Consider the following 24,858-nt stretch of genomic DNA (forward strand, 5'->3'; position numbering starts at 1 on the left):
GTGATAATATTGTGCTCCTACTTTCATTCCTAGCGCCAGATAGTCTAGGGAAGATTGAATTCTGGCATAGTTTGATTTTTCACTTGTTCCAGTTAAGAGGACCTTTCCTTATTTATTTGTATAGGACTAATCTTTAAATCAGAAATGTTTCCAGTTATTCACTTTTCTTCTCGCTTCTTTCTGACTTTTGTTAAGTAGTCATGCACAGATCAGCAAAAAGCATTAGGCAAGAAAGATATCCTGGTCCTTTTTATTAGATCCGTGCTCAGTTCACTCCCTTTCTGAAATACTTAATGTCTGTTTTAGTTATCTTCTAAGTTTAACACAGTAGGTTAAAATAATGAAATGAATGATGTAATTGGAACAAGAAAGAAGATCTAAAATGGGAATATACTCTCCTAAACAGTAGTGGGAGTAGATAAGATAAAAATACTTACAGTACACAGAGGTTTTTACCACAAGCAGAATGAGACTCCTCAAGTGACCAGCAGTCCCTTAAGTCATCTCTTTATGTACTTAAAATAAATAATAAAAAAAAGATACTGTGATTCTTTTGGGGCTTTAAAATATTGTACCCATTCTAATACAATGGAGTTTTGTCTTTCTAATCTGTAGTGAGACTTGAATGCCTTATTAACCAAAATAGGCATCATAATAAGTTAGAACTGGCAAGAAGATGCAGGTTCAGTTTTTCTTGTAAGCAGACTATGTAATTTGGGATCTGGTCCCTACAACTCTTGCATGTCTATGTATGTCATCTTTACTTTGGTAAGCTCCATCTGAATAAAACTTTTCTTTCATTGAAACCCACTTCAGCTACTACCAATCCTGAACTTTTGCCATTAGTTGCAGAGATGTTGAAGGTTCGATTATTCCAAACTATTATTCCTAACTATTCCAAATACTGGAATTTGGACGTGCCTGGTGTCATGGTGAGCAGGAAGAGACTGACTTGTTTGTGCACCCTCTGATGATGCCTCACCACTGTCCTGCATTTGGAGTGCAGGGGGTATTTATACAACACCTAGTTTCACTGGCCCGTGTCCTGGGAGCACTTGCCTCATGTGTGATCTGCTATTTGCATGTGGCAAATAGCTTGTGCAGGCTGAAGAGGCCCTATCACTGTGGTCTGTGGTCATGGAGAAGGGAGGAGGCCTTAATACAGTGTTGTGAAAGAGGTAACAAGACCTCTGCTGCTGCACCTCAGTCTTAAGTAAGGAAGGTATACTCTCTGGACCCTTGTGTATGGCATACTTGGAAGCTGGAGCTGTAAGAAGGTCGATTTATTGCTGTGTTACCCAACCTTACTTAATCACTTACCTTAAATAATATAATCTCTTATCAAAGGATAAATGAATGGAGATTCTGTCTAAGATCAAACTGCAGCAAGGAACTCCTTTGTTCTTTCTGTCCAAGGCTATTTATAATAGTGCAATGTGGTGGAAAATGGATTTTACCCCCTTACATAACTTTGTTTCTGCTGTCCCGGCTTTCAAATTACTGTTAGGATAGCATTTGACTTGCAGGCTGCTTTGAATAACAAGTGGCACTCCAAGGAGTAATGAATTGTGCAAGAAAACTGTGAGAGCATGTTTGTGTAGGAGAAAGGAAGAAAGAAAATGTGGGACAGATGATGAAAAATGGCAGGAAGAGAAAGACCGCAGAACTATGTGGGATAAAGCAGTTGTCTTGATATGTGTATAGGTGTCCTGATGAAATCTCTGGAAAGACACGAGCCCCAGTCACTTCACTATGTTTTGTCATTAATTTTAGATGTCGAATTTACTTCCTAGGAAGTATTCCCAGACTTACAGTAAATCAGCAGTGACTTTCAGATTCCGTTTGTTTTGGAGTACTGGAATTGAAAGGAATCCCATACAGCCCAGATTTACAAGCCTACTGAGATCACAAAAACTTTATTCTTCTCAATATCTTGGATAAAGAGATAGCAAACATACCTCTTGTTCCCAAGTCTGTTTCAGATCTTGCAGCAAGAAGCACAGGAGGGCAGGTCACAGCACAGGACTTGTCCTCATAGGTACTTCACCAAGAAGAGTAATGTCCCCAGTGTGGAGAGAAATGAAACTCATGCTATCTTCCTCAAGAAGAAGCAGGGTTCAGAAACTGTAGCAGGCCACTGCAGTGACAACTGGAGACATTGCTCCTTAGCCAGGTCTTGGAGAAAGCTGTCAGCTGAAAGATATGTATAAGGTATTGACACTGCTAGAACTCAAACTCAAAGGCCAAAATACCTTTCTGAGAAACAGATTTAGAATGATAGAGTTGCTTAGTTTAGAAAAGACCTTAAAGATCATGAAGTCCAATGACAGCCTAACCATACTACCCTAACTCTAACAACCCTCTACTAAATCATGTCCCTGAGCACCACATTCAAATGGTTTTTAAAGAAATCCAGGGATGGTGACTCAACCACCTCCCTGGGGAACCTATTTAATAACTCTCCTTGCCACTCTTAAACCCACACCTCATCTTAGCGCCCTTATGTTGTTCCTTCCCCTTGACTTTTGAGCAAGAACCCACTTATTGTTCTCAGGAATCCTTTTATTATTCTAGGCAGACCATGGAAAATACCAAATCCAGCAGCTGTTTCATAAGCATCAGACTCCAACAAAAAGGTACTGTGTGGAGAGTTTGCTTAGTCCTACCATTTTGCAGTACAGCTGCAGAGCTCACAATGGAAGTGTATTGCAGCTCACCTGATGCACTGATTTAAATTGTCTTGTTGTTTTCTTTTGTTTTTAATATTTAGTCAGTCCTACCTTCCTTTGGATGTAGGCCTAGTATTTCTCTGGACATTTAGAAATAAGGATTTAAGTGGCTTTCGAGCCCTGTGTTATGTCAAACATAAAACCTAAGGTTTTCCCTTACTAAACTGCAGTCCTCTTTGTGTTATTTTGCAGGAGCATCCATCTCTTGGGCAGCTCTCTGAAAAACTGATTGACAATAACATCAATGTCATTTTTGCAGTTCAAGGAAGCCAGTTCCATTGGTATAAAGTAGGTTAGAAACCTGATTCTTATTCTAAATTTGAAAACACAATATTTTATTAAATATTTTGAATGTGCATAAATTACTGTATTTTTTGTAGGATCTGTTACCTCTGTTGCCTGGTACTGTTGCAAGACAGATAGAATCACAAGCAGCAAATCTCAATGATTTGGTGGTAGAAGCTTATCAGGTATGATTGGAATGACTCTGCTGGATGCTGTCTATGTACAGGTGTTTTTTATTTTTTTATTTTTCACAGTTTAGAGCCTGAAGTTGGAATTTCCAGGCCCAAAGTCCACATTTCTTATTTTTCTGAATGTATGAATTGGTGGGTGACAGTTTCCCTAAACAACTATCAAACTCCCAGGCTGCTGGCATCTCAAAATCAAAAGCTTATTTTATACTAAGGATGCTCCCTAATACAGTATTTGATTTTTTGCACTTTTTGCCATGTTACTTCAAAAGAAATTTCTGTTTCATTTGTATTTGGGGATCTCAGATCTCTGGTTACATACCAGACACTACTGCCTAGGCACCATAAAAATTCAGAGCAAAAGAATACTGCAATATTTAGAGGGTTTTACCTAATAATTCTTAAAAAAAAAAAAAAAAAAAAAAAAAAAAAAAAAGGCAGGGGGTGGAAGTAGAAATTTACAAGGACATAGTTTGACAACAGTGAGTATTGTGGAAAGCAGCATTAACATTTCATGGGGCTGCATAATGTCTCTGGGTTTTAATACATTGAAGTGAAGAAAAGTTTTGATGGGGATTTGAGAGAGAACAAAGGAAATGGCTCCGCTCTTCCCTGTAGAGTTCTCAACTGGAAGTAGTAGTTTGGGAAAAAGCGTTTTCACAAATGATTGCTGAGGAATGTCAGCTTTTAAGGGGGGACTGTCATCTTGATAGTGGAAGGGGGGATAAACAGCTTTAAAACAAAGCTATGAAGTATACATTTGACCCACTAGAGCAATGGGAGCGCATAGAGCAGGAGTAAAATAAAAATAGGCTAGATAGGTGAACGTTGTCCAGGTGTGCAAGTTACATAAAAATGCAAGGCTAAAAAGTTAGGAAATTAGTTATAAGCCTAGATGCAAGGTATCAGTGTGCATCACATTAATTTTGATTATTTGGAGATGAAAGAATGAAATTGTCCATTATGCTAGGTTAACCATCTAAATGAGGCTCTTTGGTTGCTTTCAGCAAATTAGCTCTAATGAGGATCCAGATCCCAAGTCTATTACTAGCAGCAGAGTGGGCTTGTGTGCGTTTTCACATTGTCATGTTAGAAACATTGTGCAGATGCCAAAGACATTCAGAAGCAGAGGAAGTATAATCAAATTGCAGATAAATTCTCCCTGATATTAGATTTTCTCTTCTAAAATCAAGAAGTCTCATTTTGAAAACAGATATTTGCAGGAAATAGTGAAATACTGCTTGGAAAAAAAAAAATAAATAATAATAATAATTTGCAGATCATGGTTCTGAATGCTAATTTTGCACTGTCCACCATTAATTGCATCCAGGTTTTTACAGGGTAATCCAGGGTAAGCATTCAAGGAGAGGAAATAAAAGTTTACAAAATAATCCTTTCCACTAAATGGAAGGTTCTGTGGGACTTTCCTTCTCCAGCCACCCCCAGTTCATTCTTGCTTTATTTTCTTTTTTCTTTTTTTTTCCCCTTTTTTTGACAGTATCATCCTTCCTATCATAAACTGCACTGGATTTGGTACTTCTGAGTACTTTTGTCATGGTTTTAGTTTCTTGTAATATACAAACAACACAGTGAACAGGGTTTGAATGTTTTGCCTTCATGATAGCATAAGTATTTACATAAGAAAATTTAGTGTTGATGGTTGATGGCAGTGGGCCTCTTGTGCTCTTGTTCTAAGCAGGGAAGCCTTAGGCTTAGTTGTGGAAAAACTTGTCTGAAAATCCCTAAAAAACCAAAGATGAGTCACTAAGTTTGAAAAAGTTACTTAGCTAACCACTTATTGAGATTCATGTAATTAAATATTCATTTGTCCCACAAAATTAATTTTAAAAATAGTAAGATGCAAGGAATTTTACTGTTTGCAAGGAAATTTAGTAATTCCTCAGTGCAATAAATTTTTACAGTTTTAATATGTTTGCAAAAGGCAAACAGGTAATATTTCTTTTGTAATTACTAAATAGGATTTTTGAGGTCATAGAAAATACTGGTTACAAAGCAGGCCTTGTACTTTGTGTTGTAAAAAGCCCTACTGGGAATTAACAGATTGTTGAATTATATTGTCCTATCTGACCCAAATAAATCAGGAAGGGTAATCCCAGTAGCCTTTATATCACCCTAAGATTTGCTCAGGGGAAACTTTTCCAAGACAGCTACAAAATATCACAAGTTTAAAGCATCAATTAGATTAGTTACCTTTTCTGCTGAAAAACAGTAGTTGCATGTGTTTTTTCTGTTTTTATTTAAGTGTGCAGCTAAAAGACAACATAGTCTCTCAGACAATAAGCAGTTTTTGTTACACATAGTTGTTCGAATAGATTTTCAAATTGCCAAAAATACAGCCTCAAAACCATCTTAGAAAAGCTGAAAACATTTTTATCTGGAAAATGTAATCCACTTTATCAGAGCTACCAGTTCATTGATTGTGTATATTTGGAAAGTAATTGGGTCTTTATATGGGAAACAGTGCTTTAATTCATTCCTTTATTCACACAGACAAGCTTTCTTCATTTTTAGTCAGTAATAGTAGCAGTAGTTGCTATTAGTGATTAATGTACATTATATGTTGGAATGCAATGCAACTAAAAGTTGTTTTCGGGTTACAGAAACTAATCTCTGAAGTGAAAATTCAAGTGGATAACCAGATTCAGGATCTTAATTTCAATATCACTGCAATCTGTCCTGATGGAAGCAAAAAAACTGGCATGGAAGGATGTAAAAACGTTGGATATAATGAAGAAGTATGTTGATAGTTTTCTTTCTTCAAGGAACTGGAATACTTATTTTTCTGTTTGGTTGGGTTTCAATGGTGTGAAATCTTCTAGGGATTTACTCAAACTGAAACTGGACGTTAGTGATTAATGATCACAGACTCTCTATTATTCTCTGGTTTTATTTTTCCCAAATCTCATTTTAATTCTCACTAATCTTGTGGGACTCAGGCTCAAAGCTTTTCCTGAAAGCTAACGTCCATTAAAACTGTCCTCCTTTGTCCTTCACTGGACACAATGGCTGTGTTCATTGTGATGAAATTTGTACTTAAAGAGACTGAAAGATAATCACCCAGTGGAAAAGAATCATTGGAATTTGTGCTGCTTGGATCTGTACAAGACACCACCTTTCCCTCTCCTTGCTCTAGTAGCCTTTGTGCACATTCAGAGTCATGGGTAATTAGTTTATTTTATAAATCAAATTAATAAAATGATTTATTCCCATTTGGATCAGTACCACCTACTGAATGAAATGGATTATAAACCTGGAGCATCATGCACCCTGAAAATGTGGGGAAAGATATCTGGCTAATATAAGGAACATGGTTTTCTTCCCAGAACAACTTCTCCGTGTGTTGATATATTTATTTGATTGCTTGGACCAGTAGAGTAATTCATATAGCTTGCCAGGAAGCGGTCTGTGTTTCTGGAGAGCAGGGTCAAGGAGTTCTTTCCTTGTGGTGTACACACAGCTCAGTTGATGGGATTTGATTGTGTTTGTGCATAGAAGTGGCAAAACAAAACAATAGATTAAATGTGTGAATTTTAAACATGTCCATTTAAATGTATTTTATACGCTTCTCCATTTTGTCTGCACAATTTGCAGCTGATTAACTGCTATACTTTAAGGTAGATGTGATATGTTTTTGTTCTTAACTCTTCTGAAATGTCATTGCCTGTGTATGTCATAAGAAATAGGAATGGAATTCGTTCTGTTTAATGAAAAGAAAAATATTTATATCTGGTTCTTTTTAATAAAAAGACAAGCCAGTTGATTGTAAAAGACCACATGTGGTCTTACAGCTTACTGCAGTTGAAAATGAGCCATCTTCAAGAGATTAATTTATTTTTAACCGCAAAGCCTCCCTTCAGTATTTGTTTACAGGCAGAATGCTTGTTCTTAATTCTCACATTCCTTTCATTGTCCAATCCTTCTTCCTTCCTTTCCTTAGCAAAACATAAAAGTGCATTATATTCTGGAAAAATCCTATGTCCTCTTCGTGGGTTCATGGTGTCATGATTATTTAGCGGTGATAACTTTAATCTTTCTGCTGCTACCCATCATGTTTCATGACTTTTAGATAAGGTATTCTTTGCCCTTACCTCCCATGTTGTATGGGAAGATTGCATTTTCTAGCGGGGCCCTGTGCTGAACACAAAGCTCATTCTCTAGCTGTAGCCTTTCCTCCCCTCGTGACATGCACCTGCTGTATGAATTATTAGTGTATGTCCACACTACCTCATGGAAGAAGTCTCAAGCACAGAGCCTGCTGGCAGCTGGGAGTTATACATGCAATGGAGCACTTGAAAAACAAGAAGAAAAGCAAAGAGAGGGACAAAGCCTTTGTGCTCCCTCGATGGGATGGTTAAGGAGTGCACACTCTGCACTGCATTCTTCTCCTGCTGGTGTAGGCAGCCGCAGCCCGGCTGGTCACAAAGCTGCCTTTGTGGAGACGGGAGGGGGAGACTGCCATGGGGAATGAATGCTGCAGTCTTTGTGGGGAGTTTCAGCCTCCCACAATACAGCTTTCAATGTTTTCAATTCTTTTGATTTGGATAAAGTTGGTGATAAAATGTAAAGGCACTTGCATCCCTTGGGTTCCTTTCTCACCTTTTCAGTGATACTTTCCCTGCAAGAAGGCTTAAAAGAGTGGTTCTCAATCACCTGATAGCATGACATTAGTGGGAAAAAAAAAAAAAAAAAAAAAAAAAAAAAAAAAAGTGGAATACAAAAGATTGTGATGATGAATACACAGATTGCTGTGATTAAACTACCACAGATAGCAAAACTCAAAGAGCTTTGGCAGTCACCTAACCCCTAAAAGAGCCCAGGCTGTGAAAGGAGTCAGGGGCCAGGGGCCACTGCAGCTGTGAGCACAGCCATGGGCTGTGACCCAGGGCATGGTGCTGGTGGCCTGACCATGGCCAGGAGTGAGTGCAGGGCTCTCTCCAGAGCAGCATCACAGCCAGAGAAGCAGCACTCTCCTGTTCCATGTGCGTCACAGGAAAGGCAAAAATAAGGTGCTGCTAAGCTGTGAGCCATTTATTGGTTTTAACAAGTGTAGGTAGGACCTTCCAGAAAAGCCCATGTATTTTATGTTTCCACAAACTCCTGCCAACCTCATGTTGTTAGGGTTTAATCATGTTTGCAATGCTTATGTTTGCTAGTATATTTCACAAATGGCCACTAAGTACTATTACCAGATACTGCACGTTCATACGTAATGTGAGATTCTTCTTTGTTTGTGCATTAAAAATTGTAAGTAATTTATAGGGAAAAAAAGAATAAATGTAAAATATGTTTTTATTTTTCCTAGGTACTTTTCAATGTGTCAGTCACAATGAAAGGATGTGATACAACAGGGGGAAGAAAATATGCAATACTTAAGCCTATTGGTTTCAATGAAACCACCATTATTAATGTACAGAAAAGCTGTGCCTGTCAGAATGGAGACAACACAAAACCCAAGAGAGTATGGGCTGATGAAACCTTTCCTGATGGCAAACAGCCCCATTGCAGTGACAGCAGTTGCAGCTACAGCAGAGAGACGTTTCCTTCTGAGGAGTGCAGGCAGCACCAGGACCAGCCCATCTGCAGTGGCCAAGGAGATTGCATAGAGGGAAAATGTTTCTGCTACAAGAACAAACTAGGCAGGGTATATGGCAAATACTGTCAAATGGATGATTTTTCTTGCCCATATCACCAGGGAAACTTATGCTCTGGTAAGCTGCAGAATTTAGGACTGTGCTTTGCTTTTCTTGTGTTTTCTTTTCTGAAACATACATACATTATGCATCTGAAAGCAAAGATGTAAGGCTGTCAAGTACAAGAATTGTGTTTGCAGAATTAGGAGATATATATGAGATACTGAGTGGATAGAAGGAGCCGTAATATCTACATGTAGTTCTGATTTTCTAACAACCTGAATCAATCTTGTCATAGATACCGTGATATTTGGTTTCTAATACTGATACATATGCAAACACTTTTCAGAACACCTGCTCCAAGTAGGTAAGAGTGAACAAAACACAATCAAGGAGAGCTGATAGAAATCTTTTATGTGTATGTCTTTGTGTGTGTTTGTGTATGAACTACTTTATGGTTTTGAAGAAATCATGCAAATGAAAATTGTATATGAACTAAGTAAAAAAAAAAAAAAAGTATCTTTAAATTAATGATATTAAGGAAAATAGATTTTAATCAGAATCATTATCTCTACTGGAATATATTTTTTACCCTCAGAAGTTATATTTCAAGTATTTTAAAACCTGTACTGCTGTTCCTCATCCTTTCATTTCACTCTGTACTGAGTGAGGCATTGGCTGATGTGTTGCCAAGCTACTCTCAATGATGTTTGAAAAGTCACGGCAGTCAGGTGAAGTCCCCGGTGCCTGGAAAAAGGCAACGTCACACCCATTTTCAAGAAGGTTAGAAAGAATAATGCAGGGAATTACCAACTTGTCAGCCTCACCTCTGTGCTGGGGAGGACCATGGAGCAGATCCACCTGGAAGCTATGCTGCAACATATGGAGAGCAGGGAGGTGATACAGAACAAGTAGCATGGCTTCACCAAGTCCTGCTTGACCAACATATTGGCCTTCTATGGTGGTGTAACAGCATCAGTGAACAGGGGAAAGGTCACTGAATTCATCTATCTGAACTTCAGTAAGGCTTTTGACACAGTCCCCTATAACATCCTTCTCTCCAAATTGAAAATATATGGATCTGACAGGTGGCTGTTCAATGGAAAAAGAATTCCCAGTTACTCCCCAGAGAATGGTGGTCAATGGCTCAGTGTCTAAATGGAAACTGGGGATGAGTTATGTACCTCAGGTGTCGGTGCTGGTACAGATGCTCTTTAATATCTTCATCACTACTGACAGTGTGATCAAGTGCATCCTCAACAAGTTTGCAGATGACATCAAGCTGTGTGGTATAGTCAACGTGCCCAAGAAATATGATACCATCCAGAGAGACCTAGACATGCTTGAGCAGTGGGTCCAGGTGAACCTCTTGAAGTTTGACAAAGCCAAGTCTTGTACCTGGATCTCATCAACCCCCAGTATCGATGCAAGCTGGATGGAAGGATAGAACAAAGCCCTGTTGAAAAGGATTTAGGGACACTGGTGGATGGAAGCTGGATACAAGCCAGCAATTTGTCCTCACAGCCCAGAAAGGCAACTGTATCCTGGGCTGCAACAAGGGAAACATGGTCACCAGGTCAAGGGAGGTGATCCTGCTTCTCTGCTCCGAGCTAGTGAGAGCTCACCTGGAGTACTGCATCCAGATATGGAGTTCTCAGTTCAGGAGAGACATGAACCTGCTGGAGTATGTCCAGAGGAAGGCCACAAAAATGATCCAAGGCATGGAATGCTTCTCCTTTGAGGACATATGAGAGAGCTGGGACTGTTCAACATGGGGAAGAGAAGGCTCTGAGGTGACCTGATAGAGGCCTTTCTGTATCTAAGGGGGGATATAAGAAAGAAGGGAACAGACGCTTGGGGATCTCTTGTGACAAGATAAGGAGAAATGGTTTCAACTGAAAGAGAGGAGATTTAAACTGGATATATGAAAAAAAAAAAAAAAAAAAAAAAAAAAAAAAAAAAAATTACGATAGGAGTGGTGAGGCATCAGAACAGGTTTCCCAGAGAGATGGTGGAAGACCTGTCCCTGGACACATTCAAGGTCAGACTGGAGGGATCTCTGGGTAACCTGGTCAAGCTCTAGATGTTCTTGTTCATTGCAGAAGATGGGACTAGATGACCTTCAAGAGTCACTTGCAGCTCAAACAATCCTATGATTTTATGATTCATTCCAACACAAAAAATTGTTGTTCATGTTCTCAGTCTTCTCTGACCACAGCAAAGTCTGGGTATTTAGTTTTTCTTATCCTAAGCAGAACTTTCAAATTTGCAAGGTCCCAAAGCCTGTGATGCAGTGGAAGAGGAAACAGGGATATCTTTGTCTATGACATGTTGGAGATTCTCACTTTGATGGAGTCTCCTGCCCAAGCAACATGGGACCATGTCTCTGTATCTGCCCCTTAGTGGGATATTTTACAGCACAGAGCCCAGGCAGAACAAGAGGCAGCCTATACTTTAGTCACACTGCCCCCCTCCCTCAACCCTTAGGGGATTCCATGTAGTTAGATGGGACTGTCTTTCTGCATCTGTTCTGCAGGTCCCTGAAGCACAAGAAGGGCCACTGCAGTTTATGTGAAGTCTATGTACTGTTGAGGGCATGGCTGAGAAAGTCTCGTAAGATTTGCTGTAGCTGCAAGCAATAGCTGCATTGTTCTCTCTGTTTTTGTATTTCCTTAAGGTGTTTTCTTATGCTGTAAAACTGTGGCTAAACATTACCGGCACATCAATTGTACACCTGTCTTAATGTACTGCAATGTGAAAAATGTCTGGATTTTGCCCTGAAGCACCCACTGATTTGCCACCAGAGGTTCTCCGTAGCCTTTAAGCCTTTGAGGCTGTGCACTTTAATTTTCATACTACATGACTCACTGTTCATAAATATAGCATATCCACCTTGCCTGTTCAGTCATCGGTCCCTTTAAAAGGCTTAAAAATGTAATGCATGCTTCTGAAAAGAAAATGAAAAGAACTGGCTTGAACATATGAACTTGATACTCCTTCCTCTCAGAATTTTGCAATTTATCTGAGCTAAATGCTTAATTGCTACAGAGAAGTTTGTTTAGTTTGTTTGAAGGCTGTATTCCTGAAAGTTGTGTAATTTTTAAACTCTGCTGCTTTGATCCAAGACAACAAGGAAAACTGTGGTAAAACATTTTAGGACACGATCAAGTAAGGAGCTTTTGCTCAAATTAACAACAAACAGCAGCCATAAATGTGTATCATGGTGATAATTTCAGCCTAATTGTTAACTTTAAAAGCTTATCAGCAGGCCAAGTACTACATTAGCTGTTTGATATATGGCACCTGCAATGCAAACATATGTATATAAAAATTGGCTTTCTGTGTTTTCATAAAAGCATTTGACTCAAGGTTATCTGATGTTTTAGGTAATGGTGAATGTGAAGCCGGTAAATGTAAATGCTTTGCTGATTGGGAAGGTGACCGTTGCGAGTGTTCATTACAATCAGCAAAGCAGTGCCTGAATTCCAAGGGCCAGATATGCAGTGGAAGAGGAAACTGTGTATGTGGAAAATGTGAGTGCACTGACCCAAGAAGCTTTGGCCGTTTGTGTGAATTCTGCCCTGCTTGTAACAAAGCCTGTGAAGAAAACTGGTAGGTTTCTTGTGCTACACTTCATGTTTAACTCTGTAGTGTTAAGGCAAGGAAGCATTTCTTCTTGGCTGTATGTACTATGTGCTGTTTTCCTTAGATGTTTAGATTATAGGAAACTTGAAATATTTCCTACTCAAGGCTTTTTTCTATGTAGTTGGGTTTTCCTGCTCACAAAACAGCTGATTGTCCACATCTGTGTTCACCAGTATTTCTGCTTTGGGAAATCATAGATGATATGTGGTATGAGTATAGTTTTTTCATATATACTAAAGGACAGTTCTTCATATAAAATGTTCTGAGTGGAGAACAAGGTCTGTAATTTGGGGATTTTAAAAAGGAACAGTGGATCCTACTCTTGAATGCCACTAAGTCCAGTAATATTTCCTGAATTTCTCTCCACACTCTCTGTGTGCCTCCAGTGTGAAAGGAGGAGGAGCGAACAAGAGCAGTACCCATGCAGTGTCACTGTGGTTTTTAAGGTAGAGTAAATGAAACCCTGTCATTGGGCATGGTTTTTCTGGCCCTCCTGGAAAATGACACAGATATCGTCTCACATTCCAATTTCTACGGCATGGCGGCAGAACAGCCTTTAGTTGGGGAGGGAAATGCAGTAGAAACAGAAATGTTGATTATTTGCACTCATTTGAAATATAGCTCATGTGGTAAATGCACAGGGGAGACAAGTTGGGCTGCTAAGAGATTCGCCAGATAAAATGAAGTTAGCCTTGCTGGCTTAGACTAATTCAATATCACTGTGAAATGTGTGCCTTTAATACATTCAGAAGATGGCATACATTCATTTGGAAAAAGAGTCAAGGCTTTTCTGGTATCACCTGTGATGTCCATCCTCTTGCAAAGCTATAAAGTGAAAATAATGAGGCTGCCATGCTGTCTCCCACCTTGCTGATGATCTGTATAAGTTGCCCAGCACTGAGAACTTATGTGTTTTTTCCTAACAAAGTATCAAAAAAGTTTTTGACAATCACAGCATGTTTCCCAATGAGAATGATACACAAGGAAGACTAAGAATGAACATGAGGCTGACAGTGGAAGAGATGGTGCAAGACCCCTGATGAACACATCTGAGAATGCAGAGCAGGGGCCGGATGAAGGAGGCTTGAAACCAAACAGATGTTCTACTTACTAATTCTGAGTGGTCAGCCTTGAGAAGTGTCACAGGGATAAAATGCTGAGGAAGGCATCTCATTTCAGAAAAAATAAATAAATGTCGCAATGTTTTTACTAACAACAGGAAAACATAATACGTCAGCTTGTTGATAGAATCTCTGTAAGGAGAGTGCAGAGAAAAACAGAATGATTTAATTACATTTCTCTTACAGGAATTGTGTTCAGTGCCATCATTCTAACAATGCATCTCAAGCTAAACTTGACCAGTGTAAAACCTCATGTGCTTACCTATTGCATTATATTGACCAAACTTCAGGTATGTAGTATTTTCTGGATAATTTTGGTGAGAGTTGAAAATCTGTCCAGATTAATGTTAGAAATCATCACTGTTACCATGTCTTTCAGAAGTATGTCAGTATTATTACAATAAGAAAGAAGGAAAGCAGGAAAAAAGAAATTACTCCTAGCTTCAGGGAAAGTAAAAGATAAATAGTGACAGGAAATGTAATTGGCAAGCATTGCTACATAGATTTCCCATTTCCTTGAGAAATCACATCTAATAATAATGAATCCTGCCTGAGCCATGCTTGAAGAAATATTTATAAAAGTCCATTATGACGTTTGCATGTTTTGTTAAATTGTATATGTTTACATTATTTGACATTACCAGAAGTGAAGAAGGATGAGATAGAATGCTTACTTCACCATCAGTAATGTTTAAATACTCCCTGCAAGTAAAAAAAGTGTTGTAGTTTTGAAGGTCTTGGAAGAATAAAATACTTTTTAATAAAATATTACTAAGCTTAATTAGTCCACACTGCATCAAAAATGGACTTAGATTGTTACCTTATGTCATGTCACATTTCTGTATATCTTTTTCTCTTGAAGATTTTTCTGAATGGGAAAAGTAGTTAAGAATACTTTTCTCGTGACCTTTTTAATTAGAAGAAAGCTACAGTGTGAGATCATTGGTCAGTGAGGGCAATACTACACAAGCAAGCAAGAAACTATGTTTTCTTTCATATTTTGCCAGTGATCTGTGCTGTAATCTCATGAAAATAAAACTGTGTTGTACCTGAACGTCTCTAACAAGTCATCTTCTCAATTTCAGCTATAAACTCACTGGTTTGCAGAGAATTCATGGTCACTAGCACAGCAAAGCCTTAGTTCTACTCCTGTAGATTAAAGGGATAATATTTGAGCATTTTTCTATGCTTGCTCTTAATCAGAGTTCATGACGTTCTTTGCTTTAGAAGACTGTTTATGGCAACAAAAGCTAATTTCCTTTAATTTTTATCAGGCTTGTGTTACCTTTATTGTCCATTAAGATGCAGTGGTAAATGTAAATGTAAATGTAAATGTGCTTTAGGAATGTGCTTATTCTATATGTTAAGCTTTACACTTTTGTTTTCCTTTCCTTGCAGAATGTTTCTCTGGACGAAGCTACTTTAGAGTGTTTTCCATAATCTTTATAGTTACGTTTCTGATTGGGTTGCTTGTTGTACTTATCATCAGGCAGATAATTCTGCAGGGAAATAGCAATAAAGTTAAATCTTCGGCTGATTACAGAGTCTCTGCAACAAAGAAGGTAATTGATTTCAGAGCCATCGTATTCGGTTATTTATTTCTTGCACATAAAAGTTAGCTAATTGTTGATAAAAATTGTATCTTCTCCTTCAAGGAAAAGATGTTTTTGCCTACTGTTTGTACAAGAACAGTATCATACAGACGTGACAAACCAGAGGAAATAAATATCGACATCAGCAAGTTGCGATTAAATGAAACTTTCAAGTGTGAATTCTGAAGACAGTGTCTTTTCTGCAAATGTCTGTTTCCACCATTCTTTTTAGAAGTTACCACTCTGTCAGAATCTCGACTGTTGCTGTTTGTGTCATGCATTTTGTTGGATACTGTAACAACGTGACATGTAAGCATATTCACATAAGGTGACTATGTCTGAAACTATAGCTGCTGTATTTTTAATTTTATTTTTTTTTAATTTTTTTGGAAAGAAAATGTGCGTTACTACTGTTCAGAAACATTAGTGTTGATGTAGCACTTTAATGTATTCTAATTTATTTAGTTCTAGCATAGAATGTAGATACGAACAGATCTGACAAAGCACTGATCTCGCTCTACTTGTAGCTAGTACTGACGTGCTCTGTGGGAATGGACAAAAACTGTGACTGAAATATTAACATTGCTGTATATTATAGCAATAGGTGAAACTATTTGAACGCTCTTAAAATAGAGTAAATGGTACTTTTATAGTTCTCTCAGTTGACTAAATTCCACTGATTTGTCTGCTTTAGTCTCTTAGCTTTTCCTCATTGCTTAATAAAAATGACTGGATTAAACAAGTGCTTTGTTACCTGTGTGTGTGCATAGGTATGCACACATGCAGATGCACACAGACAAATATATATGTAGGTTTTTTTTGTGTGTGTGTCATGTCACCTAAAGATAATTTATATTTGACAAGGAGTACTTCTTAGCTTTGTTTGCTTTTTTCATCATAAAACTTTTATGTGAATATTAAGATATTCGAAAAACTGCATGGCTACAGAAAATGAGTTCCTCTGTCCACCTGCACCACCTGCACTGTAACCACTGCATGTTGACTGCACCTTTGGAGTCAGCAGAATCAGCTCCAATTCGATAAACTACACCAGAGATGTCTTTGGTCTGCAAGCTACATGTACTTTTGCCAAGTAAGGGCTTGTTACTTTTGTATGTCAGACATAAGTCTGATGTTACACACTTGATCTTTTTTCTTTGTAAATTAGTCGTCAGGATTCGTTTTTCTCATTTTGTACTTTACCACTTTAATTTTTGTTTCTGTGCATTGAGAAATGTGTCCGGTTTGATGAGACAAAGAATCTGCAGTTTGAAAGAAGCAGAGGAATATATTAACTGACTTCATAAATGTAGGACCAAATTCTTCCTTCAGTAATGGGCAAAACTCTTGTAAACACAGTGGGACCAATATGAGCTCACGTAAAAGCAGAATTTGAGCTAGAATTTCAAGCAGAAACATTTTTTCACCCTTTTAACTGCTTGTGATGGTAGAGAACAGATTATCGCTGTGCACTATTGGGCAGAGTTGACCTGAACCATTGTTTTCAGGGGGATTATGATTAAAAATCTGTTAAGGTTTACTTATCATTGTTCTTGTCACACGGTTTTTGAGTAGGCAAAAAAGTATCTGACCATCTTTTTCACTTAGAAAAACAAAACAAAGAAATAAAACCTCACAGGAGAATACCTGCCTGTATAACAAAAGCTATGATGGGCTGCCTGATCTAGTGGTTGGTGACCCTGCACATAGCAGGGAGGTTGAAAATGAACGATCATTGTGGTCCCTTTCAACCCAGGCCATTCTACAATTCTATGATTCTATTATATAATTGTTTTTGAACAGAAAAGATTCACCAAAATATGTTTCTCCTAACAGCCCATAAGCCACTTTCTAAATTGACAGCTATTGTTTTTTGTGTCTAGAATTTATTTTTTCACTGCTAGAGGAAGCTAAATTTAGATGGAGGGCAATGGAGCTGGTGTATTTGTGGAAGAAAGATATGATCTGTACCACCCATCATCCAGACACATCCTATTGCTGCCACTTTTCTCCTGTAGCACTTTCTTGCCATTGCAGTGCTGCCTGTGCAGGAGTGCAGACAGTATGTCTTCATCAGACACCTGTCTGAATGTGTGATATGCTCTGTTCAAGCACAGCAGGCATGCAGGACAAAGTCTTAAGTTAAAAAAATAATTAAATAAAAAAGGAAAGGAAGCAAGAAAAAGAATCATTTTATAAAAAGGCTTTTCTTGCATCTTGCTCATTGCTTTGCTGTATTGTAGAGGGATCTGGTGAAAAAAGAATAAGCTGTTGCTAATGTGACAGGTCAAGGCTTTTAGAAGGCCCATGGGGAGCCTACATAGAGCAGGATCCTTGGGAGGAGGCTTTGTTTCTGAGGATGGAATCTATCCATGAGAAACTCTGGCTTTACTCAGTGCTTGTTTCCTTCTGCCTTTGACCATGTTTTTCAGAAGAGCTGCTGCAGGAGATGAATAGACCAACAAAAGCCTCACTATTTAGGGAGCTGTGTTCCCTCAGCACATGACCTTAAATGAGAAAGCAGCCTGTAATTCACAAGGAATTTCCTCAGCAGTCACAGAAGGACTGTGCTTCCTATAGCGCTTATTATGGGAGATATCACAGAGAAATTAGTTCAGATTAATTTTCAAAGTACTGTGCATCAAAGATGCTTGTAAAAATACAGGGAAAATATCTAGCCTCAGTGTAGCACATTTCAAACTTCTGAAATAAAGTGGAATATTTTGAAATGTACTAGGCTGCTTGAAAAAAATGGAAAGAAGCTCAGATGATTTGACTATGTGCCTATACTTAATAGTATGCTTACAGATATTATGGCACCTCGTTGCTGATTTGCAGCATTTATTCTAGATTTTCTCCTAGAAACAGAGGATCTTCCATACCCTTCACTGCAGATTTGTACATGTTAAGAAATGTCATTTCTAATCCCACATTATTTTTACCTTCGGTTTATTAACTCCGTAACATTGCAGAAATAGCACGTTCATACAACTAAAACATGTACATCTACAGATTTGTTTTTGGAGGCTCTGGGAGAGATGAAAAAATGCTATGCACTGATTATTTCCAAGCATCATGAGCAAGTTAATAACACCACTACAGATGTGTGTGGGAAAATAGCTGTTTCATCCAGAAAACGTGCACATGGTATGTGAGAAATTTTCATTGTGACTAGCTGAAATTCCCTAATGTTCACAAACAATGTTGCGAGTGGACCTTAAAAAGGAAGGACATCTGTGTAGGCATAGTTTACATTTTAGCTACTATAACTAACTGGATTTATTTTTTCCTTTCTATGATGTCATGAAAACCTGCTATGTAAAGTATTCTTCAGACCGCAGTGGAAAAAAAATATTTTCCCAGTCTGATCATACATTTGTTTTCTGCTTAGTGTGCATACTTAAATGCACGTGCAGCATAAACTGTGGGAGTGAACATGTGAAGCAGTTTCAAGCAACCCTTACTCCTGGTGGTGGCCATAAGGGACAGCAATGCCCAGGACAGAAGGATGTAGGGGAACTACTGCCTTTGCAGTAGGCATCCCAAACAGACCCAATGCAACCCACTGTTTCTCATGGCAGCTCAACAGAGATTGTGCTCTGGGACCATATTTCTCCAGCTGCAAGGGCAGGAAGCCTTGTCAGAGGAGACTGTCCTAATGGCCACACTTTGAAGATGCATGATGCGCAGTCCGCAGTCATCAACACTGCAGCCTGTTTGCATCTTTACGCATCAAACACTGCTTGCATACAACCTAATGAGGTACTGTAAACCTGGGTGCTGCAGCCCTCCTTGAGAGAAAGCAAGCCTTCCTTCTGCAAAGTCCTTGGACATCTGTCCATCAGCTTCTCCCCAGCCCCAGGATCTGCACTGCCAGACTTCAGTGATGTTTTCGGTATCCAGAAAGAGTGCTTCCCATAAGGGTGCTGTATGGCATTTACTCTGCTCTGTGGATGAACTGTAATGCCAGTGTTCTTGCTCTCCCTTTGAAATAGAGGTGCAAGATCTATTTGGTAAACAGGAGTGGAGCAGTGTTAAGAACGACACTACTTTACTATGGTAATCTTGACACTTCTCGATGCACAGAAGTCTCATGGGTATTACAGAGAACAGAAATTCATGGAGAGAACAAAAAAAGGTTAGAGATAGCAAATGTGAGTGTTTTTGTATAGTGAGCCAAATCAGTGGGATTTCACTGAGTGCAAGCCAGCTCAGAATGATTGGTCATTCTGGGAAAAAAATAAAATAAAATAAAATAAAATAAAACAAAACAAAACAAAACAAAACAAAATAAAATAAAATAAAATAAAATAAAATAAAATAAAATAAATAATACCCCACAAAATTAATAGATCCTTAAGTGTTAGAAATGCTGCTCTTGGTTGAATTTTCTGCTTATTAAAAAAATAGTTTTAAATCTGACTTCTGTTTGAACAACAGCTCAAATCCTAACTTTTCATCATGATACGTGCGTTGTGTTTGTGTTGTTTGTATTTTGAAAGGCGAGGCTGAAAGATGAAAGATTCGTTTAGGAAGACATTTGTTTTAGAAGAATTCACTGTGCTAACATCTTCACTTTTACCTACTACTGCTTCAAAGTGTCTTATTTAGCAATGATGTGACAACGATTAATAATACTACAGTTTTATACTTTCTATTTAACATATACTACCTTTTGTAAAAAAAATTATATACAGATGAATAATATTTCCCTAGATTTTATGCATAGAGAATGTTAGGGAAGATGGTTTAATTATATCTGTAACTTCTTACTGTCCCTCTTCCATTTTAAATGATACTTTTAAATCACTACTTTTGTTTGTCTGAAAATATACTGAATATTTTATTATTTAAAATAGTATCCTTTTATAGCTGTTGATTAAATTCAGTTGACTACTAACTTCCATTTTGATATTTATTAATGAGTTGACACTGTAGTATATTGAGATGTTTATTTTTCTATCAGAGCTGTAACAAATATGACATAGCATTATTTTAATGCAACATCATTGTACTTGCTCTCTAAAAAAATAAAATCAATATTTAATCTGTATGGAATTTTCATATTTTTAATGCCTAGGATATATCTGGTAAGTTAAGAAAGAGACACTCGACACGCTCTTCTTTTTTAAGAAGTAACGTGTTTTCATCAAGGTGTGCAAATTTGTCTATAAAGAGGATATGACTATATTGTTTTTCAAATGATACAACACCACGTCAGGAGAATTCAAGCTAAATAAAAAGAATACCCGGTTTTTCAGATGTAGCCAAACAGATAAACACACGTTCAGGATGGGGACAAGAAAATACTTCCTACAAAAATATAATCTATCTATTAATAGGTGGTTACAGTATCCTGCTTTGCTCTGCTTTGGTAGCAGAGGAACTCCTGTCCTGCATATGGGCCATTTTCTTGCAGATGTATTGTCTACGCCCCTCACTGTAGACCCATGTTGCTTTATGCGGTCTGGTGAAAACACACTTCAGTAGATTGGGACACCTCTGTTCTCCTGCAGAGTTGGTAATAGAGTAAGCTCTGCGTAACACCATCACATTTCTCATGGAAATCACTGGTAAACTGATGGGCTTCTCTCACATGAAGGAAGATTCATGTTCCTAGGAAGATCCAAGTTTTTCTCTGGGGGTAAGAAAGAGGTAGAATCAAATGATGGCTGATGTAGAACCAGTCACTAATCCACGCAGTGTCTAGGCCTTAACAATACACTAGAAAAAAATACAATAGAAAAATAACAACAACAAAAACTGGGAAAAGATGTACAGCAAACCTAGAAAGGAAAACATTAATCACAAAGGCAATGTGGGCATCTTTGTTGCTTTTTCTGACAAGGCAAGGAAGGCAAACCCAATTTAAGACTGATGAGGCAGAGGCAGAGGAATTTCCTTTTGCAGAGGCAGAAGAAACGTAAGCATTCACTAACATACAGAGCAGGCACATGCAAACACTCCCACAGATAAAAACACATTTTCCACAACAGCTCTTTATGAAGAGAATGTTAATGTTGTCAGCACCTCTGAGTAAACATCCTGGATCAGACACACAGTTTATGCAGCTTGAGCTACAGACACAGGGCTGCTTTTTGCTGCTTGATGTAAAATCTCAAAGTCAGTGGTAACACTAATCCTAAGCCTCTGACAGACTGGCACCAAGTCTATGCCTACCATCTATGTAGTCAAATGATGGTAAGTGATCTGTATGAAGCCGTCCATTCTTCCCATATCCTGTAATCCTAAAAACATGCCTATATACCTTAAAATTTCCAGGAGGTGGTAGGGTTTTGACACTGGCAGCATCATATTTAGCCAGTTTCCTTTTGTGCCCATGAAGTTGTCAGTGAGGGCACAAGGATGTTCTAATTTGACTGACTGTAATGTAATGCAACTGCTATTTTGTTGCAGATACCATTGACCAGAAAAAGGCTTGCTGCTCAAGCTCTCCAAAGAGGAATGAAACCTAAGTTACAGCCTCTAAAGCCGGAGGAGGAAAAAGATCCTTCTTTCAGCCACTTTTTTGACACCAGTCATGTATGTGCACGTTATTACAGAATTTCTCTCCCTGCATGATTCCTATTGTGGCGAGTGCAGAATTTGACCTGATATACAGAGAAAATGGAGGGGACTATTAGGGGCTGCTGCATGTAAGTTATCTGCTCAGCACAGTGGTTTGAGCAAGGATCTGAATACGTGTGATGACAGCCAGAAGTCAATTGTTAGAATAACAAATAAAAGCTTTGTTAACAGGCTGATTTTAACTAGTGAGAAGTTAATCTGAAAAATGGTTGGTTTGTTTTCCTTCCAGGTCTACAACAAAGAGAAGAACTTTGGAAACACACTCCTGCTACCCTGGGCTTGAAACCAAGTAGTTTAAATGCATTATATGAATTAAACAGAAAATCTAGTTTTGCAGAAACCTGAATGGTCTGGAGCTGTGTTTGAGGCACAGGTATTCGCAGTGCAGCTCATGGGCTTGATGCTTATCTTCTGCTTGGGAGTCCTGTGTTCATCCAAATTCTGCCTGTTCTGAATTTACATTACCTAGGCATAGGCTGCAAGTCTGATTTATTAGTTCTAGTGGCCCAGCATTATCATCTCCTGGCCCTTTATTCAAGGAAATAGTGGTGGGTGGCAGAAAGCAACGTTCCTTCTTACAAATCATTCATCATCTGCTGAGCCCAAGAATAATATGGCCTCTAGCTGTTTTCTTGGCCTTGAACTCAATGATTAATGAAGGACAGTTACTGTTTAATAAGATGATGTGTGTGCAAGCTGATAAAACTAAATGATTAACCAAGAAACATAACATTGTCAAGTGACATCACATTATGCTTATTGAAATCAGGGCATATGATGTACTTCTTCCAGCTTCACAGCTTGCCAAGTTCCCTTTTTGAGCCCCTAACCAACATTTCATCCTAAGCCTCTGTTTATGCCTCAGCAATCTGGAGAGCCCAGGACCTGTTCCTGACTGGGATTCCCGTGCTTCCCAAACTGCTCATAGTTCCTGTTCTCCCTCACATCCTCTTCTTATTTACTAGTCTTTCACCAGATCCTTAAAGTATGTAATTTAACTGCAATGAAAATTAGACAAATCAATGGACAGTTTTATGTGGGATTTGTAAGACAACACTTGCTTTACTCTGCTTTAGACAAAACAGAACTTTTAAGGACTTCTACAGGTTAATCCTGGTGCTCTCTACAGCTTTTGGTTGTCTTCTTTCCTTCAGTCATTCTGCATTTGCCTGGGTTCCTGTGCAGAGAAAAAGAAAAAAAGAAAAAAAAAATAGCCAGCAAAAATAAGTCCTTCCCAGATTTCCCTCAAAACTGTGACATCTGAAATTATGCTTTCCTTGAAAATCAGAGGCATTGAATCAGAAGGCTTCATCAGTGAACAGCTCATTTATCTTCAGAAGAACTTTTTTTTTTTTTGTCTTTGAGCAGACAGGAGTGAGTCCAAGTCTGTAAAGCAAAGCTAAACAGAGCACCTCCCAGCCTGGTCAGATGTAGTCATATTCCTCTTCTTTCCAGTGTTAACAAGTCAGATCTGTTCCTTGGTGAGCTATCCAGTTCTAGAATACCTGCAAGACTCTCTCTGTAGCTACAACCTTTAAATCTGACACCATCACATCTTCTGCAAGGTATATGCAACACACAAAACCCAAAGACCACTCATCTTAAGTGCTGTCATTCTTGTATTACTTGTATTTTTTTTTCATGTATTTCTTTATGTCTGCATATTCCATCCAAAGTAACTTTTCTTCAGTATCAAGAAATCCATCTCTGCATAACCTGTTAGACCAGACAGTATAGATGTATATACCAATATGTACTCCATATCCAGATACAGTCTCACAAACATGTTTTTCAAATGGGATTCCTCCCATACTTTCTCATGCATAGGAGGATCTTCCCTTAAGATTTCCTATACTTATCCAAGTTTTTCTTGGTGGCTATGCTGCTATCACATTGAAATCACGACTTGAAGTGTTCCCCAATATTCATCTTCTTGAGCCTTTGCATTTTCCTGTTTACATTTTTTAGTTGCTGTCCCACACATTGCACCTAAATTGTGGAAGACAAACTCAGCACCCTGCACAGTGGATTCTTGGGTCATAGTCATGATTTTATAAATAAGAAAAAATAGATTTCTTTACCTGGTTTAGTCTTTGTTACTGTGAGTCTGGTGTCTTGGTTTTAAACAAGAAAAGAATCAAAAAAAGAGAAAGGAAAGATAACGTCTGACAAATTTTCAAACAAACAAACAAAAAAGAGACAGTCTCAAAAGGAAAATTATCAGATGAGAAACTGAGAATGTTTCATGCTGCCTAAAGTGAAGTTTCCAAACAACCTTTCCTGCTCCAGCCTCACCCCCCAGAAAAATAAAACATTGTTTCAAGACTTTTATCTGAAGTTTGATGCCATGAAATTGCTGGATTCTTCTGCTTCAGTTGTAGAATGTGTTAGAAGTGAACATGCAGAGCATCACTGAGTATCAACTCCTTAAGCTCCTGTTTGATATCAGGTATAATATATTACAAACATTAGCTTTCTTAATGCTTTGTCTCTCTTCATTAAAAAATAAATATATAAATAAATAAAAATCTGAATACCTGGTATCTTCCAGGACCTGTTTGGTAAGAGCAAAACATAAGAAGCTTATTTTAGCTGATGTTCCTTCCTGGATCACAAAGAGTTTATCCAAGCAACTCTCATAGAGTATTTTTACATTTTGTTTATACTCTTTTCACTCACTGAAAAATTATGTGGTATTTGAACTACCTGAAAACAATGCCATGTAAAAGTCATTGTACTGTCCAGGAATTTTGCTCACCGAGTTAACTGGCATTTCTTCCAGTGCGTTCATGAAAAATGTACTCAAACACTGTTATTTTATGAAAGAAAAAGAAAGTTTATCAAATGACTGTCAACGTAACACAGTATCTTGAAGGAGAGTGTGTTTCTGAATGTAATTGCTATCATTTACACTATTTGATACATTTGGTGACCTAGTTCAGATGGAATTCATGTACTTTTATCTTGACAGATTTTACTCCTTCCTCGGTTATGACCCAGTTACTACTGCTTCTTTAGGCCAACGAAGGTGCTTGCCAACAAAGTGAAGTCTGCACTAT

General features: G+C 38.2%; 1 protein-coding gene across 3 annotated transcripts in view; it reads left to right on the top strand.

The window, feature by feature from the left end:
- ITGB8 (integrin subunit beta 8) overlaps positions 1–23,921 on the top strand; it is a 48,057-nt gene extending 24,136 nt beyond the window's left edge. For 2 of the 3 annotated variants that reach the window (XM_072327716.1, XM_072327718.1), the window contains 9 exons: positions 2,922–3,017; positions 3,110–3,199; positions 5,824–5,958; positions 8,526–8,931; positions 12,240–12,465; positions 13,806–13,909; positions 15,018–15,181; positions 21,629–21,754; positions 22,029–23,921. In XM_072327716.1, coding sequence (XP_072183817.1) covers positions 2,922–3,017; positions 3,110–3,199; positions 5,824–5,958; positions 8,526–8,931; positions 12,240–12,465; positions 13,806–13,909; positions 15,018–15,181; positions 21,629–21,754; positions 22,029–22,082 — 1,401 coding nt within the window. In that variant the 3' untranslated portion in view covers positions 22,083–23,921. Of the gene's footprint in view, positions 1–2,921; positions 3,018–3,109; positions 3,200–5,823; positions 5,959–8,525; positions 8,932–12,239; positions 12,466–13,805; positions 13,910–15,017; positions 15,182–15,274; positions 17,356–21,628; positions 21,755–22,028 lie in introns of those variants that run through there. The other variant, XM_072327717.1, reaches the window with a different exon arrangement.
- Positions 23,922–24,858: the final 937 nt, after the last annotated feature.

This window comes from Excalfactoria chinensis, chromosome 2 (genome assembly GCF_039878825.1).
Source record: "Excalfactoria chinensis isolate bCotChi1 chromosome 2, bCotChi1.hap2, whole genome shotgun sequence".
In the NCBI taxonomy this organism is placed as follows: Eukaryota; Metazoa; Chordata; class Aves; order Galliformes; family Phasianidae; genus Excalfactoria; species Excalfactoria chinensis.